Here is a 15,577-nt window from a genome sequence, read left to right on the forward strand (position 1 = left end):
CCCTTCTACCCCCAGAGTAGGTCCTTTAGAATATAAGCTCTCACGAGCAGGGTCCTTCTTCCCTCATGTGCTTTTACGTCTCTTACTTAACGCATCTTCTTTTCAATACTCCCTTTGATGGCACCAAATCCTTCGGTTTTCTGCCACTACGATACTTATTTCAGTGCCGTTTTATGTACCCTATCCTATCGCTCTGCTTCTTAGCAGTTCAGCAGCCAAGAGGGCAAACTCAGTCAACATTTTCTCACTTCATGTTGTCAAAGTCGAAAAATATTGCAGTACACACACCACATACAAACCACACACAGATGGCCTCTGCGCGTGTACTTGTTCTGCCGTGCGTGCACATATCCGCAATTTGCGTATGGCCGCTCCCGCGGTCGTGCGCATCAGCGCGTGGTATGGGTATTTACGGTAGAGTTTGTGTACGCATGGAGAGCTATCAAAACACATTACATATTTAATCCAAATAGTGCACAATGTGCACATAGCCTCCCTGCACCACATCAGAAAGTAATAGCTGTTTAAAATGGTTACAGAACAAAGGGATTCACCTTTACAGGATAGGAGGGGACAGAACAAGGTTACAAGGTGGTGTTTGGTATCCAGCTGTAGGGTATTTTAAGGGAAACATTCTGGTGTTGGTTTGCGGAAGATCGCATGTTCCTGATGATAGTTATGTGTAGAAGCAGAATATAGATATAAACTGTATTTACTGTACATTATGTATGCGGCGGGAATCTAGAGGAGACCACCTACAAGAGCAGTGAAAATAGACATCGCCCACCTATTCAAACAGACCTATGACCTCTCCTGTACTGTAAATGACCATCCCTGTGTCCAATGGACAAAGAGATTACAGTATCCATTGTGTTATGTTTTGGATGAAGTGAATAAAGAGAGCCTGCAGCAGGCTTGGTCACACAAGACTCACAACGTTATCTATTTGATTACAGAGGACTGGACCAGGAAGCGCACGCGAATATTCTCTCGTATGTACATTGACTGTAGCCATTTACTCTGTTCTATTGTAGTGCATAATTTGTATTGTCAACCCCCTTTCAGAAATAATCCACTTTGGTGTCGGAACCCAGCGGTAAAATCACAATTGGTGTCGTGTCCTCATTGCCCTGCTAAGGTTTAAAGTGTTTTATCATTACATTACATTACTGCTAAGGTTTAAAGTGTTTTATCATTGCATTGCATTACTGCTAAGGTTTAAAGTGTTTTATCATTGCATTGCATTACTGCTAAGGTTTAAAGTGTAATAGCATCACACTGCATTGCTGCATAAGGTTTAAAAGCGTTATCAATTGGGTGTGTACGCACTGTGGGTACTTTGTACCGTCAGCGCGGCGTTTGTACGCAGAGTCCGTACATTGTACGGGACTCATTACGCAAATAGCGTAAAAGGTACGTAGAGTGCATATTAAGTCTAGCGGCCGCAGCGGCTCCATGGTAAAACTGTGTTTAAAGGTATAGCTTTATGTTTTAAGATAAAACCGACATTATCAATGTCCAACCTTCCGGGGGCGCCTTTCCAGTGAACCCAGTGAGCTACAAAATAATCAGTTGACACAAAAATCCTGTTGTTGCAGTACAAGCTGTTTACCAGTAGATGGCTCTACTCACCCAGTCATTAGATTACATTTACCCTAAAACCCTTCCTAGATTCTGCGTGACAGTGGTGTGTTCGAATACACCTGGAATGAGCTGGAGCTGTGGCTGAGGTGTCTGGACAAAGTAGAGGAGAACTCGCAGGAGGCTGTGATCCATTTTTTGGAACAGGTAAAACAAAAGAAATTAAGAAACAAAATCTCATCCTTGCAGATCACTTATACTAACCTTCCAGGGCAGTTTATTGCATACAGCAGTTTTCTTTATTTTATTTAGTCTATATCTGCTTGTGATCATTTTCTTGCATCAACGTGTACTTTTGTTTTCCCTTAGACCCTGGTGAAGGTGGTTTCTAACCCATACCCGTATACTGACAAAGCAACGGATTATGTGCAAGAGGCCTGGGTGCTGCAGACCGACCTGGGGAAGCAGGATTCCGATGCAGTCAGCATCCCCGTCTCACACATTGATGGTTCGTGTGTTTTACTCTGCAAGTCGCATCTACAAGGGTGTTCATGCAGTGATGCCGAATAGCAGATAACGGTGCATTCTAGGAATAAGGGTTCCACAATACCTATCTTCAGTTGGAAATTAAGGTGGAGATGTATCAAACCTTCTATAGAGGACAAGCAGAAAACTTGCCCATTGCTACGATATGGACTGCTTCGCCATTTGTCCTTTTATGAAGGGTTGATACATCTCCTCCTTAGGGGGCTATCCAATTAGGTGCAATCCATTTTCGACAGATCGAAACGGACAGATATAGTGATTTTTGACCTTTGGTCATAATTGTGGTATCCATTTAGAGCCTATTTTGATTGCCCTAAAACGGACCTGCGATCGCCAAAAACACATGGAATTAGAGATTAGTCCCCGACCCCATGTGAAATTGCTGCTCCAGCAGGCCACACCCAAAGCATAATCCGCGATAAGTGCCGGCATCTGGGGGAGGAGCGTGCCGCATTGGGTCTAATAGGATAGCCCTGGTGATACAGTTACCCGCTGCGTTTTGTCCTGCAGATGTCATGGATATGGTGGACGTCATTGTTGAGGGCAGTGAAGGCCTAGACGAGGAAGTCGGACATGCTCTGGACGAGGAGATGATCCTCCATACCTTTCCATTCAGTGCTATGGTCCCAGTGACGCTTGAAACCAGAAATAGGCTCTTGACATCTTGGAAGGATGGAGATGGTAGGTCTTTCAGTGTTGTTTTTTATTTTTTTAGATCACACATTTGTATTTCATTATTAAACCTAAAGTTTTGGTCCATTTCTCCATTTAATTTTTTTCCCTTCAGTCAGCAACTATTCCCTTCAGTTTGGGTTTACTAAGGTCACGTAAAACACAGTCAGTGGGCACAACACACTAAGGTCTAGCGTAGCGTGGTACGCCCACAGACTGCTCTCATTGTTTAGCGCTGCTATGTGCTTGCCTAGTACCGATGGCCAGATTTGACAGCTGTACGGTTGGTGACTCGCTGTGATGAACTTTGCATCAGTACAAATAAAGCATTCGTTAAATCAGGGAACCATGAGCACTGCTGATTTTTAAGTTTTAAAAGATTAGCAGCGCTTGACGGTTTCTGGGGTTCAGATAGATCTTGGGTGTTGCATTCCTGAAGGCAAGTAGAACTTGGCATTTTTGTCTTCTTTTGGTTTCAGCTTTGGGTACAGTTATCCATTTTCACACTGAATATATTAAAGCAAAGGTCAAATATGAGAAACTACTTCCTCTGCTCCCTCAATGAGTAGACGTTGGGTAGAAGTCATAGGGGCAGATTTAATAAGCCTGGAGAAGTGATAAAGCAGTGATAAGTGCAAGGTGATCACGCACCAGCCAATCAGCTCCTGTCATTTTTCAAATCCGTAATGATTGGCTGGTTATCACTTTCCACTTATCATTGCTTTATCCCTTCTCCAGCTTAACACATCTGCCCCTTTGTTCCTTGTCTCCATCAACATGACCTTGTTTGTTCTTAAGAGGTCAACACCTCAGTTTTTCATGCTTTGGAGAATGGGAACTACAGTAGTTCTTACTGGAGGTGTGTCATAAAGTCCGCATCTGATTGGCCGGGAGATAGATCATCGAATCAGCTGCTACATTTACTGCACCCACATCTTTGCTTCATTGGGTTCTCAGTTATCAGATGTTTTGTACACAACACGGCCAGCTGACTGAATCCAGCTTCTCTTAGATGTGTCTGAGGTCTCTACCTCGGCTGACAGGGCAGATTACCTACCGCGTTCATCAGCAACAGATAGTTATAGCTGTATAATTGGCTAATACATGCCATGGCTTTATTATGTGTTTATACATATGTGTTATAGGGATGTGATTTAATTAGAGTGCATATTATATGTTCCCTGACTGTTTTCTTTCTCTGTGTGTAACAGAATTTATGATACAGTATCTAGTGTCCGTCCTGACCGATGTACTACATGCCCAACGGGACCCTCTGGCCCTTTGCCTGGCCCTCCAGTCTTATGATAAAGACATACCGTCCGTGGATATAAGTTCTGCTGCATATATTCCACTACAGTGCTTTTATAACTACTACAGCTTGTGGTTGCCGCCATCTGCTAAAGAGAACCTGGTAAGTGTGACATGGGAGACTGGTACACGGGTGTGACATGAGAGACTGGTACACGGGTGTGACATGGGAGACTGGTACACGGGTGTGACATGGGAGACTGGTACACGGGTGTGACATGGGAGATTGGTACACGGGTGTGACATGGGAGACTGGTACACGGGTGTGACTTGGGAGACTGGTACATGGGTGTGACTTGGGAGACTGGTATACGGGTGTGACATGGGAGACTGGTACACGGGTGTGACATGGGAGACTGGTACACGGGTGTGACATGGGAGACTGGTACACGGGTGTGACTTGGGAGACTGGTACACGGGTGTGACTTGGGAGACTGGTACACGGGTGTGACTTGGGAGACTGGTACACGGGTGTGACATGGGAGACTGGTACACGGGTGTGACATGGGAGACTGGTACACGGGTGTGACATGGGAGACTGGTACACGGGTGTGACATGGGAGACTGGTACACGGGTGTGACTTGGGAGACTGGTACACGGGTGTGACTTGGGAGACTGGTACACGGGTGTGACATGGGAGACTGGTACACGGGTGTGACATGGGAGACTGGTACACGGGTGTGACATGGGAGACTGGTACACGGGTGTGACATGGGAGACTGGTACACGGGTGTGACTTGGGAGACTGGTACACGGGTGTGACTTGGGAGACTGGTACACGGGTGTGACTTGGGAGACTGGTACACGGGTGTGACTTGGGAGACTGGTACACGGGTGCGACATGGGAGACTGGTACACGGGTGCGACATGGGAGACTGGTACACGGGTGCGACATGGGAGACTGGTACACGGGTGCGACATGGGAGACTGGTACACGGGTGCGACATGGGAGACTGGTACACGGGTGCGACATGGGAGACTGGTACACGGGTGTGACTTGGTAGACTGGTACACGGGTGTGACATGGGAGACTGGTACACGGGAGACTGGTACACGGGTGTGACTTGGGAGACTGGTACACGGATGTGACTTGGGAGACTGGTACACGGGTGTGACTTGGGAGACTGGTACACGGGTGTGACTTGGGAGACTGGTACACGGGTGTGACTTGGGAGACTGGTACACGGGTGTGACTTGGGAGACTGGTACACGCTGACGAATGCTGTTTAGTTAGTAAAATATAAAATAAGGTTTTAGGGTCGGTCACATGGTGCGGTTTCTAACAATGCTCTGAATTCACAATGTAACGGAATGTCATGTACTGTACAGGCTTCTCTGTAGCACTAGGGATTGTGGCTCAGAGAGCATCAGCAGTGGCAACGATGGTGGGGCCTTTTATTATGTGTATTTTATTAGAACTAGTACAGAGGAAATTGTTTCTCCATAGCAACCAAGTCAGATGTTTACATTCACTTTACAACCTGCACCACACAAATGACCACAAATCCACTTGCTGCCAGCCGTGCGCAAGACGACTCTTCTAATGTGTGTTCATTTTCAAATGTCCCATATTGTATCTGCTGCTGGTTATGTTCTATTCCTGTGCATATGTGTATGTCATAAGGTAGGGTACATTAGGTAAGGGATACGGTCATTAGGTTGACCACTATTGGTCGACATGTATTAAGTCGACATGGTCACTAGGTTGACATGTATTAGGTTGACATGTGCTAGGTCGACTTGGAAAAAAGGTCAACGTGCGTTATTACAAAAAAAAAATAAAAAAATTTTTTTTTAACTTGTTCATACTTGACGATCCTCGTGGACTACGATTGGGAATAGTAACCTTGCACGAAGCATGGCGAGTGAAGCGGTGCACTAACTGGGGTTCTTCGTCACTTTACGATGAAAAAAAGACACCAAAAAAGTAAAAAAAATAAAAATCCTGTCAATCTTTTTCAATGTCTACCTAATGACCGTGTCAACCTATTTCAGGTAACCTAGTCACTGTCGATCACTAGTGGTCGACCAAATGACCCATACCCTAAGGTAATTGGTCATAAGGTGATTGCTTTGCAATAAATCCTAAGTACCTAGTTTACTAGTCCTAATCCTAAGTACCTAGTTCACATTCGGGGAATTCAGTTTAACGTGATGGATGCGATGTGCTGTCCACACAGCACATCGTGCCCACCGGCATCTCAAGTTTTCCCCCTCATCCCATAGAGGTGTGAGGGAAAACATGCTATGTCGGCCGTACCATATACATGGCTGATATGTGTGCTGTCAGGCATCGCAGCGATGCTCAGCGAAACATCACGTTAAATTGGATTTCCGTGCGGGGTGTTCGCCTCTTAAATGATTGCCCCTTTGTTGATTCCTGCATCTTGCAGGCTGTTGCATTTGACCCTATAAGCAAATTAAGTTACAGATCTCAGTAGAAGGTATACAACCTTGGTAAAAAGGTCAAAAGACAGAGGTACAATACTAGTGACTCTCATTATGCTTTGTGCCACGTATTATGTTTAATCTGCGACTTTATGCGAATTGCTTTGCAACAAAGATACTAATCCTGAGTACATAGTGCATTATAAGCGGCTGTGTATGTGACTAAGAAGCTAAATTCAGGAAAAACTCTGCAAGCACGGGAATCACTGCCCATGGCGTAGCACAGAAAGTATAGGTGTAAAGCTGCCTACATACTTTATGATTATCTGTCCAATCTGGCTGGTGGGGACGAAAATCTGGTCATGTATGGGAACAAATTACACTTGACCATTTGCTCCCAAAACACTGAAAAATGGACAAATATGGTAATTCAGACAAATCAGTTTGATTTAACTAATTTGTGCAAATGACCATTTTTGTCTGTTCCGTTTTCTGCCGTTTTGGAGCAAGCAGGTGATTGCCGTTTGCTCCTATACAGTACCAGATTTTCTTTCCAACCAGCCAGGTTGGACAGATAATCTTAAAGTGTGTAGGTTCCTTTAAGAGGACACATCTGTAGGTGTAAATGCCCCTTGTTGGTCCATATTTGTACAACAGACTGTCTTGCAGTATCTAGAGAAGGACAGTTGCACAGTAAAATGTACAGTGTTACTGACATTTACAATAGCACACAGACTGCAACAAGTTTAAGATTGCATTAATGGTCCTTTGTGCAGTCATTTAAGATGCGCTTCCCTCCCAGTACTATTTATCTGAGCTGGAAAGAGAAGCTGCTTTATTCCAGACTGGTCACTGCTTCCTATGTTTCCAGTTTACAGCACAAGATAGCTGTGGGACGGCAGTTACGGGGCAGGATGAAAAGTCCACCTATGATTGGCTGCTGAGGAAGGTGTTTGTGAGCGACCGCACTGCAGAAGACTGTGAAGAGATGTTGAAAGATTCTGTTAAACTGATTGAAAAACAAGAGCTTCTGCTGGCAGTGAGGCACACCCTGCTGTGTCTGAAGACTACTGTAGATAACTTCCAAAAGGTGTCTGTTTTCCCTAGCAACCTTTAATAGATATGTGCGTTGCTTTTGCTTTCCGGCACTTCATAATCCTATTTGCTGAAGGCTGTGACAAAGAAGCAGCGGGTTAAATTGTTCTTGCAATTATCAATGCAAAGAAGAGAAGTCTCCCAACCCCTGAACTCCCTTAACTCAATCCAATCTGTGTATAATGTCAAAGTCAGAAAAATGTCTCAATGCACGTTGCCATATTTGCACCGCACACTGGTCCGCGCTGCGCGTGCGTACGCTCTCCCGTGGAGGCGCATACCCGCAATAGCGTGCACTCGCAGGCGCGGTATGCGTATTTACGGTAGAGTTTATGTAGTCGTAGCGTGCGACTCATTCGTTACATATTTTCACAATTAATGTAGTTTATAGATCATGGTCCCTTTGATAGATTCTGAAAGTTTGGTTAAAATACAATGTCCCAGAGCTGAGGAATCCCTCTTTATATCGTACGAAGGGTCTAACAGGAATCATACAGCAGTGTTTGGTACCCATCGGAAGAGTATTTAATTAGCAATATTCCGGTGTTGGTTTGGAGCGTATTAATCGCTCGTGCGAATAGTTATGGACATAAGAAGTTTATGTCCATTTCTATTATTTACTCATACTCAGGTATGCGGCGGGAAACCCAGTTTCCCACCCACCTGAGCTGTTGGAAATCGTCACAGCCCACCTGTATGAATCACCCTATGACCTTTTGTTATGATGCAGGGCCGAATTCCTTCGGCCAATGGACAATGGGATTGTAGGGACTATGAGATTGCATTGTGTGTGGGGCATAAATAGGCAGGCCGACCACATCCAGCTCTCACTCTCTCATCAACGGTTATCTGCTGATAGCCGGGAGCTGGATATCGAGGCGCAGGCGATCATACCCTTTGTGCGTAAGTTTCTCTCCGTAATCATTGTCTTTCTGTGAGCCAATTTCTCTCCATCTCTCTCTCTCTCTCTCTCTCTCTCTCTCTCTCTCTCTCCTCTTTTTCTCTTATATCTCCCATAGTATTATAGTATTGTATTGTATTTCATTTAGGTCAGAGTAGTATTGTCTTTTTGTATTTATTGTTTAGTTCTGTGGTTAGGAAGTCTCTGTTATATTGTAGTGTATCATTTGTACTGTTATCCCCTTTTACAAGTATATTAGATATAATACAGTTAATAGGCTTTGGAACCTAAACCAGTATCTGTGCATTTTCTATAGTGTTAAGTGTTCACTTGAGCGTCGGTGACGCTCAAGCAGCTTTGTAGTTAGTCAGGTTACACAAGGTTGCATTTACACCCTGTACTCACATTAAGGTATTCAGTGTATTTCATTGGTATAAGGTTTTAACATAAAGGTATAGTGTTGTGAGCGTCTGCATCGCTGGTGACCTCCTCGTGGTCTCGAGCGCACGCTACGCTACAGCGAATTATTCCCCTAGTCATAACCAATAACGTGTCCTGTGATCACTGGGCCGTGAGCGAACGTGACGCTTGAGCGTCTCGCCTACGGCTGAGCGATCGCTACGCCAATAGCGTACCATTACGGTACTTCTTAAGCAAACAGCGTACAGTGTTCTTAGCTTCATAAAGGGTTGTTTATACGACAAAGGAATTTAGCATTGTCAATTGGGGACTCGTCCTATCCTTCTCATATCTGCACTAGGTAGATCAGCAGACATTATCCCCCCAGCAAAGGGTGGGAGGTTGTCTCGCAGTTGCTGACGGGATAAGCGTCTGCTTCGCTTAGATAAAGAGTGCTGAAGGAATCCGGGAACCGGAAGTAAGAACAAAACGCTTGTGTCTTTTAAAACTGTTTTATTTCTCTTCTGTCTTGCGTATACACGCACGCATACATTTATCTGCATTTCTTTTTCAAATTTCGTATATCACTATTCCTGTTTGCCAATTTTTATAGTTGATAGAAAGTGCTAAAAAGAGATTTGCTGTTATTTCATAGTAAAGGTAATAGTTAAAGTATAGAACAACACACGATTTGTCTAGGAGATAAGGCAGTCAGTGTGGATTGCGGTAGATGATCAGGGATCATTTACATTGATAAAAGTATATATATTGTGTTACGGTGGATCTTTGCATTGCGTACACGTGTCGCTAACAAAGACTAGCGTACGCAATCCAAAAGGCAGACGCACGCAGCGTTCATTACGCAACGTAGCGTCCGGTTACGCCCACGTAGCTCAAGCTGTGATAAAGTGAAGTAACGCAAAGGCGATAATTAACGCACAGCGGTAGATAACGCGACGCGGTAAATAACGCAAATCTATTTTTTGGAAAAATCTGAAATTTAGTTTAACAGATCCTGCTCCTAATTGGTAACACTTTTGGCCTAAAGACAATTTCTGCGCAGAAATAGATATAGAAACAAAGTGTACATGTGTTGAGTGAGTGTGTTTTGTATACAAAAGTTTATATAACTTTAAGGTGGAACCAAAAGGAAAGCCGGGTACTCGTCAAGGGACATACGTGTAAGTGACATATACGGTGGCTAGGGAGGCATCCCTGGTTAAATAATATTTGAGCATTAGAGTATAGCGGACCATAAGGTAACAAGACCAGGAGGTCATAAGGTAACAAGACCAGGAGGTCATAAGGTAACAGACCAGGAGGTCATAAGGTAACAGGTAAAATAGACAAAGAGGTCCGCTATAAAAGTCCAGTGGCACAACGCCTGGGGTGTTGGTGCAGAACCCATATAGGCCATACAAGCTCTTGCTGAAGGAATCGCGGCCGGAAACATCGATTCCATTGATCTTTCAGTACATGACAAGTAGTGCTCGTGTACTGAACGATTGGACCGCACGTAATTGTGTGCAGTAGTTAGTAATCTGACCTAATACCATTAGAGTAAAGTGGTCACAAACGCTATTTGTACATTCTGACGTGATTTGTGTAATTTTTTATTTTTGGAAGGGAAGTTCGCTGGTCACTCAGGAACTATCCAACAACCGATACTTGCTGGGGAACGCGCCCCAGTAAATAAAGGTTCACAGGGGCCCTAGGTTGGGTACAGCAGCTCTGGTTACAGTGATTGCAGTACTGGCCAACGTGGGCGAGAAGTAAGTGGGGTACTTGATAAACCACCACCGCCGGCCTGCCCAAGGACATCTTGGTTTGTTTGTAAGGGTTCGCTGAAAACCTTGAGATAAAGATCCAAGGAGGAATAAGCAACGCCTGCAGATTATGGGGGCCATTTGTTCAGGTAGGGGGCGATCAACCTCGGTTCGGGTTGATTCAGAGAACCGACCAGTTGGGTCGGCACGATATGTAATGTGTGAAAAATACGGTAGTCACACAGAGGTTTTATGTGATGAATGGGAGAGAATGACTGTACAAGACAGGGACAAATTCCCAAGAATAGGTAGCTTCAGTCCAGAAGTGTTACAAAATTTAAGGAGGAGGATATGTCTCGTAAAATCATCAAAGAGACGAATTCAGCATCATGATTGTTTACAGTTATGGCACCAGGAAGGTGAGATACAGAGAGGTTTGGCTCTGGCGGCAGGATCTGGGGCAGTCAGGAAGTTGATTGCCACAGCTCCTCCTCCACCATACATTGCAGGAGAGAAGTTGATTGCGGAGAGAAACGCACTGGGTTGTAAAACACAAACTCTTAGTAACACTGTAAATGTTAATGATGTTAACCAAATAACTCATGCAAGTATTAACCCGTGCAAGTTGTACCCTGTTTTGAACCTTCCTCAGGAGTGTGATCAAGAAGAAGATTCGGCAACAATTTCAGCTCTCTCTCTTGCGGCCACCATAGCAGAGACCACAGTAGGCACAGCAACACCCACGAGATTAGTGAAAGCCCCTAGCGGAGGGATAGGTGAGGTCGTGTCAACGGGTAAGTACGGCACCATGCACTACACTGAAACCATTGTACCACAAGTTGTAGAATCTACACAGGAAGAGGCTGTTAGAATTGCTCCTGTAAGGGTAATAGCAGTTCCCAATGGAAAAACAGATGTGTCTGGAGCCACTCCCATAAGGAACATTGCCATGTACACTCCATTTTCCCGAATGGAATTAAGAACAATAGTGTCCGAATTTCCTGACCCCAGGAAGGATTTAGTTGCTAGCCAAAAATACATCAGGGATTTAGGTAACACTGTAGAACCCAACAACAAGGATTGGCAGATACTGCTAAGAGCTTGTTTACCTTCCAATGTTGATGCAACTCAGTTTTTAGCTGATTGTGCATTGGATAAAGATGTACCGCTTACAGACGTGTACAACAAGGATAATGTAAAAAGGATAAATTTACAGCTAAAGGAGTATTTCCCTGCCGTTGTTAAATGGAATAAAATATTTTCCATTAAGCAAAAGGAGTCCGAAACGGCAACAGAATATTTTCACCGGGCACTATTAGAAATGGCAAAGTACACTGGTATAGAAGACATTAAGACCAACCCAAACCATCGAGAAGTAGCAGTATCTGTACTGATGGATGGTTTAAAGGAAACATTAAAGACTAGGGTTCAGACCACGCAACCATGCTGGCGAGGTCTGTCAGTGTCCGGCTTGAGAGAGGCTGCTATTGATCACGACAGAAATATCACTAGGCACAGAGAGTCGCAAAGTGATAAGTTGATGTCCGTAAGTATACAGGCGCTGACCACAAGGCAGCCTGCGTATGTACCACCGAATCCTGTGGGTAAGGCAAGTGTAATAACATGTTTTTCTTGTAACAGACCGGGACACTATGCACGAGAATGTAGAACAAAGAATGTACAAAGATCTTTTCAACCCCCTAGACAACAACACAACACACGACATTGGGAGCAGGGTCCACAGAGGCGGAGTTTTGAGCCACATACAGGGGAAACAAAAAGATATCCCCCGAACAGAGATTGGCATGCCTCTGGTAGTTCCCAGATAACTCCCCCACAAGTAGTTGCTGCCAATGGGATTCAGGGAGGTCAGCATACCCAATAGGGGTGTGGCCATACCTGTAATCTGCACCCAGTTAAGTTGATTGCTAGTCTTGGAAGCGAACCAGAGATTGCAATCAATGTAGCTGGTAAAACTTTAAACTTTCTTGTAGACACAGGGGCGGCCAAGTCAGTGATAAATTCGACAGTGGGCATGAGAACCACTGGTAGGACAATTCCAGCCATGGGAGTAACAGGAGTAGTCCAGCACTACCCTGTTAGCAAACCAGCCGAGATTACAATAGGGCCTTTGCATACCAAGCATTCCTTTTTGCTGGCTGCATCGGCACCAACTAATCTCCTGGGTAGAGACTTACTATGTAAAATGGGTTGCGTCATTTATTGTACTCCTGAAGGTGTATTCTTGGACATCCCTGAGAATCACGCTCAGGAAGTACGAGACATGTTAGACTCCCCATCAAAATTAATGTCACATTCCATTATGACAAATAGGAATCCATCCCAAGTAGAAGAGATGACATCTCAGATACCAGAGTCACTTTGGACAAAAGATGGACAGGACACTGGATTAATGGCAAATGTAGCTCCAGTAGTTGTACAAGTAAAAGATGGTAGGATAGCTCCAAAAATCCCACAGTATCCTCTGAAGCCAGAGGTGGAGTTAGGAGTTTTTCCCGTAATAGAGCGCTTGCTACAACAGGGCATTCTAGTAAGAACGTCCAGCACAGCAAATAGTCCCATCTTCCCTGTTAAAAAGAGTGGGGGGAGGGGTTACAGGCTAGTGCAGGATCTAAGGGGGATTAACAAAATAGTTGAGAGTCAGTTCCCCGTAGTGCCTAATCCAGCTGTCATCCTAATGCAAATTCCTCCCACTGCCAAATTTTTCACTGTTATTGACCTCTGCTCCGCATTCTTTTCGGTACCTCTGCACCCTGACAGCCAATATTTGTTTGCATTCACATACAGAGGAGTCCAATACACGTGGACTCGGTTACCCCAAGGTTTCATAGATAGTCCAAGTATATTTTCTCAGGCTTTGCATGATTGTTTACAGTCTTTCCAACCGGAGAGTGGATCAGTGTTGATACAGTACGTGGATGATCTACTACTGTGTTCTGATTCATTGGAGGCATCCCTGAAGGATACGAAACAGCTCCTGTTTCATCTTTCAGACACAGGTCACAAGGTTTCCAAAGACAAGTTGCAATTATGCCAAGCTAAGGTAAAATATTTGGGACACTGTCTAACACAAGGACTGAGACACCTGACCGCTGATAGAATCCAAGCCATTAGAGACATGACACTGCCACAAACCCAGCAACAGATCAGGACGTTTTTAGGAATGTGTGGGTATTGCCGTAATTGGATCCCAGGGTTTTCCATATTGGCGCTACCTTTGCAGGAAATGGTCTCCTCAAACAAACCTGATCGGATTTCGCATACAGACGAATCCGAAACAGCATTTGAGAGACTCAAACAGTGTCTAACGCAGGCACCAGCACTAGGTATGCCAGACTATGGGAAACCCTTTGAACTATACGGAACAGAAAGTGCTGGGTGCGCAGCAGGTGTACTAACACAAAAACACGGTGATGCCAGCAGGCCAATTGCATACTACAGCGCTCAGCTAGACACGGTAGCGCGATCCCTCCCCACATGCTTGCGTAGCGTTGCGGCGATAGCATTGCTAGTGACGAAAAGCGAAGATGTCGTGCTAGGCCACAATCTCACAATCCATACACCGCATGCGGTATCTGCCTTATTGAATTCTGCCCAAACCAGACACGTCTCATCAGCAAGGTTTACAAGATGGGAATTGGCATTAATGGCCCCCGTAAACATCACCATAAGGAGATGCAGTGCATTAAACCCTGCAACATTTCTCCCAGGTGTGCCTGGTCAGACACAAAGGGTGGAAGGTGAGAGTGATGGGGAAGGAGGATTTAATGCAAAGGAAGATACACATGATTGTATGGAATATTTGACCCAAAATTTTACCGCAAGGCCTGACATCAGTGACAATCCACTAGAAGATGCAGAACTCACGTTCTACACGGACGGTAGTTGTCACAGACAGTCAGACTCGGGAGACTTGTGTACTGGATACGCAGTCGTAGATGACCAAGACACCATAGAAGCGGAACCGCTAGGCCCACCTCACTCAGCCCAGGTTGCTGAACTGGTCGCCCTAACCAGAGCATGTGAATTGGCTAAGGGTAAGTCTGCCAATATCTACACCGATTCTAGATACGCCTTCGGGGTAGTCCATGATTTCGGAGCGCTATGGCGGCTCAGAAATTTCATGACGGCAGCTGGCACACCGATAGCGCATGCAGCTCACATAAAAAGGCTTCTAACAGCGATACAGGAACCCGACAGAGTGGCTGTTATCAAATGTAAAGCACATACATATAGTCAAGACCCAGTATCCCTTGGTAACAGCCGAGCAGACGAAGCCGCAAAGCTTGCAGCTGCTACCCCCACACGGACAGACACCACACAGTTGATGGTATTTAATACCATCAACACACAGAAGTTGTGTGAGATGCAGAATTTGTGTTCCACACAGGAAAGAGCAGTCTGGAAGGCAAAGGGATATGGCCAGGAGTCCTCAGGGCTCTGGACGGATGGACATGGTAAACCAGTGGCCCCCAGGGCATACCTTCCATGTCTGGCTGAAGCAGCTCACGGGCTGACTCATCTAGGCAAGGAGGGGATGTGCAAATTGGTAAGAGCATACTGGTGCGCCCCAGGATTCTCCTCTCATGCGAGTAAGAGAGCAATGTCATGCCTTACCTGTCTGAGAAAGAATATTGGAAAAGCAATACCTACAGAACCATCCCATATCCCACCTGCCGGCGGCCCTTTTCAAGTAATACAAATTGACTTCATTCAATTACCCCCATGTCGAAATTTGAAATATGTACTTGTTTGTATAGATGTTTTCTCGAATTGGGTCGAAGCTTTTCCAGCAGCTACAAATACCGCTATGTTTACAGCTAAGAAAATTGTGCAGGAATTTGTATGTAGATATGGTATCCCTAGAATCATTGAAAGTGATAGGGGTACCCATTTTAC

General features: G+C 45.0%; 1 protein-coding gene across 1 annotated transcript in view; it reads left to right on the forward strand.

The window, feature by feature from the left end:
* URB1 (URB1 ribosome biogenesis homolog) overlaps positions 1-15,577 on the forward strand; it is a 219,669-nt gene that overhangs the window by 109,784 nt on the left and 94,308 nt on the right. Inside the window, exons 16-20 of the mRNA XM_063956398.1 lie at positions 1,672-1,788; positions 1,951-2,089; positions 2,638-2,808; positions 4,011-4,210; positions 7,368-7,586. Of these exons, the coding sequence (XP_063812468.1) occupies positions 1,672-1,788; positions 1,951-2,089; positions 2,638-2,808; positions 4,011-4,210; positions 7,368-7,586 (846 nt within the window). The remainder of the gene's footprint in view (positions 1-1,671; positions 1,789-1,950; positions 2,090-2,637; positions 2,809-4,010; positions 4,211-7,367; positions 7,587-15,577) is intronic.

The sequence above is a fragment of the Pseudophryne corroboree genome, chromosome 2 (genome assembly GCF_028390025.1).
Source record: "Pseudophryne corroboree isolate aPseCor3 chromosome 2, aPseCor3.hap2, whole genome shotgun sequence".
Classification (NCBI taxonomy): domain Eukaryota; kingdom Metazoa; phylum Chordata; class Amphibia; order Anura; family Myobatrachidae; genus Pseudophryne; species Pseudophryne corroboree.